Consider the following 3117-nt stretch of genomic DNA (forward strand, 5'->3'; position numbering starts at 1 on the left):
TCATGCACTAAGATCCCTGTACCATTTATCTTGCAGGATGGTGGTTCCATATCACAACAAGAATGCTGACATCGATGTAATTCAGAGACATTTGATATGCTTTACAAATCAGCATCATCTTTTGTGACAATAGAAAAGCTGTAACCGTGGCTCAGGATGGACAGGCTGTGATGACGAACAGAATGTTTGTTGGGCGACTGAGGGAGGCAGACATGGGGAAGCCACTGCCTCCCAGATCCTTTCAGATGATGGAGTTACTCCTCACTGGCCACAGTGAGTGCAGAGCAGGAACTTCTTTGCCTTTTGTTTCAGTTTAGGATGTCCTAAAATTAAGATGACCGAGTGTATAGATGGGTAGGTGCCAGCTATGAAGGTGCAGAACTCAAAAAGGAAGCTATCAAACTGCACCATTTGAAAGAACAACACAATGACCATCATGTAGTGAGAGACATAGAGGAACAGGAAGGACAGGATGGACAGCAGGGCCCTGAAGGAGGCGCCCCTGTGGGGACCCGAGCCTCCTGTAGCCATGGTTCTCCTGTGCTGGGTGTGCCTCCACAGAGAGAAAATCAGGATCAGAACAGCGATGAGGAAGATGATTAATGGCACTATCACATGAAAAATCAAAACAGAAAATGATACAATGTCTAATCTTTTGGTTTCAGTTGCATTTCTGGAGAGAAAGTTGGCCAAAATATTTTGGGTAATACTCCATCTTTGTTTTTCGTTCATGCCAGCACAAATAGATGCATATAACAGACAACCCAGGATCAGCCAGGGCACAGACTTGGAAATCCTCCTCTTCAGCCAGAAGAACAGTGGATGCGGGATGGTGGCAATCTTGGCACAGTAGAAAACACCAAGCCACGTGGCCAACCAAAGCCCCCAAACATTTACAAACATAAAAATTATGCTTGTCTTAGCAAGTACTGACGGTTTCAAGAAGTAGACGAGAGACAGATGTGCCAGGAAGATGAGCACCTGCAGAATAATCCTTGAAGTCGCCAGGCAGGAAAGAAGCAGATCCAAAGGAGCCATCTGTCTCTGCTTGAAGAAGTCCACCATGTTCACCACCACGATGAAGCCGTTTGCGAGGACCCCAGGAAAAAACTGTGTCACTACTACAAGAAAATGGGTAACGAACTGATAGGTTAGCATGTTGGAAGGACAAAAATCAGTCGTGCTTTACAGGTGTGTAGATTCTCAGACAGTTTCAGTCATTCGCCCTCTCGGACTTCTTCAGCTAGAGCGGGACCCTTGGTGGAGGTGCACCTTCTACTAATGAAGGCGATGGAGTATGAGGGTGCTGTGCATTTGTTTATAGCACTGCTTTCTCAATTGAGTTCTGAGATATTCAAATAAGGAAGAGACAGCCCGGCAATAATTTGCTTCTTGCTGACGACTTTTGCATTTTCTAGTTCTTCTTAGCTTTCCTGGTCACCATAAGCAAATAGTGGAACTGGATCCCTTCAGGTGACTGCTGGAAGTCTGCTCAGCTGAAACACCAGGAAGAGAATCTCAGTCTCCATTTCCATCATGAATAACTATTTATGCCACAGCTGGGATTCTACTTCATATTACCCAAGTATTTTGCAAAAATTACCTTAAAAAATTAATTCTGTGATCATTATGTTCCATGACCAGGTACTAATAATCTCACATAGTAATTCTCTAATGTAAAAAGGTTGAGAAATTTCCCAGTCTTCCAACATATACGTGGTACAAGCTGGGGTATCACTGAGTATACATGCAAGGCAGTAAGGGTTTCATGTGTGAGTAGGCACCACATCGAACCCCAGTGACAGCCAATGAGGGCGGCTGTTATTGGGAGATAGTTAGAATTGCAGTGTTCATTATTTTAATATTCAAATTGTTTTGATATGCATATTTTAAATATTCTTACACAGTGTAGGGGCAGAGTGACCCCTAGGGAGAGTAAAAGGCCAGGCCCCTTTTGGAGGGTGGCGAATGCAGGGTCTTCGTGGCTATGAGCACCAAGCAGTTTCCAAGCATGTTCACAGTTTAAGCTGATAGCCTGTCACTCTTGTGTCTGTGTGAGCTTCTGCTCCCCTTAATTTGCTTTCCATTAGGCAAAGTCGCCAACACAAATCGCTCTGTGGATTCCCCTTATGAATCAAAACACTGGTCCTCTCGCCACATGTCCAATGTCCAGTCAGTCAAGTTTGGACCCTCAAGGGTAGAGATGGGACCAACTCCATAAAACATTCCAGCTGCCCCCAGATTTGGCTGTTTCATAGCTGTGAGCACCCCCTCCACCCTGGGGGGTGGCTTTGTGCTGCTCCCTACAATACCTACAAGAAAACTACTTTGGCTTTGCACTGGCCTTCCTTCACTCCTCTTCCTCTTCGTCAGAGACAAACATGACCCACCAAGTTAGTGCCACTGCTGTCCACTCATCAGGCTTAGTCATGTCAGGTGATGTCATCACCCTTAGTCACTGCAGACACTGCAGGACTCCACTGTCAGGCACTAAGAGTGCCCAGGTTGGGGCTCCTCTCGGAAGAGTTAAGCACTGTCCCTGCAGGTCCCTCTTCAGGAAGAAGCTGCCTCCTGGCACAAACTGTCCCAAAGCCCTCTGTGGAAGCCAGGCTGACTGCACCACAACACTGAGCTCCTGGGGCTCAGGGCATGGAGGGCAGGTGGACAGCACTGGATGCCTGCTGCAGTACCCATGCTGCCCAGGCCTGCCTTGTCCTGGCTCCTCCTATCTCCTTCCTGAAGACGATGGAGTTCTCAGGAACACAGGTTTTTCTTGCACATAGTGGTCCCAGAGCAAGGCTGCATCTGCTTCCTGGTGGCAGGAGAGAGGGTGAGAGCACTCTGTGTCTATGCCTGGCTTTCTTCTCCAGAAGCCACCAGGGTTCCTCACGGGCCCCCCTCAGATGACTCACCCCACTGCAAACTCCCCCAGAGGTTCCCCTCTAAACAACAGGGGGATTAAATGTTTTCTTTCTCTTTCCCTGTAGTGAGGACGCACTTCAGCACAGGTACCTGGAATAACATTCAAGCCACGGCCAGACCACAGCCATCATCAGAAACCCTGCCACCCTCTTTCTGTCTTCCTTCATCACATTTTCCTTCCCTTTCTTCCTTCCT

General features: G+C 47.4%; 1 protein-coding gene across 1 annotated transcript; it reads right to left on the reverse strand.

The window, feature by feature from the left end:
* Positions 1 to 261: 261 nt before the first annotated feature.
* On the reverse strand, positions 262 to 1158 carry LOC111755890 (taste receptor type 2 member 1-like). The gene is made up of 2 exons (XM_023563761.1): positions 935 to 1158; positions 262 to 673 (listed from the first exon to the last, which is right to left on the reverse strand). Exons 1-2 carry the CDS (start codon positions 1156 to 1158, stop codon positions 262 to 264), a joined length of 636 nt encoding a protein of 211 aa, XP_023419529.1.
* Between the last annotated feature and the right edge of the window lie 1959 nt (positions 1159 to 3117).

The sequence above is a fragment of the Cavia porcellus genome, unplaced genomic scaffold (assembly GCF_034190915.1).
Source record: "Cavia porcellus strain 051 isolate PalLab524CR breed Dunkin Hartley unplaced genomic scaffold, mCavPor4.1 scaffold_11, whole genome shotgun sequence".
Classification (NCBI taxonomy): Eukaryota; Metazoa; Chordata; class Mammalia; order Rodentia; family Caviidae; genus Cavia; species Cavia porcellus.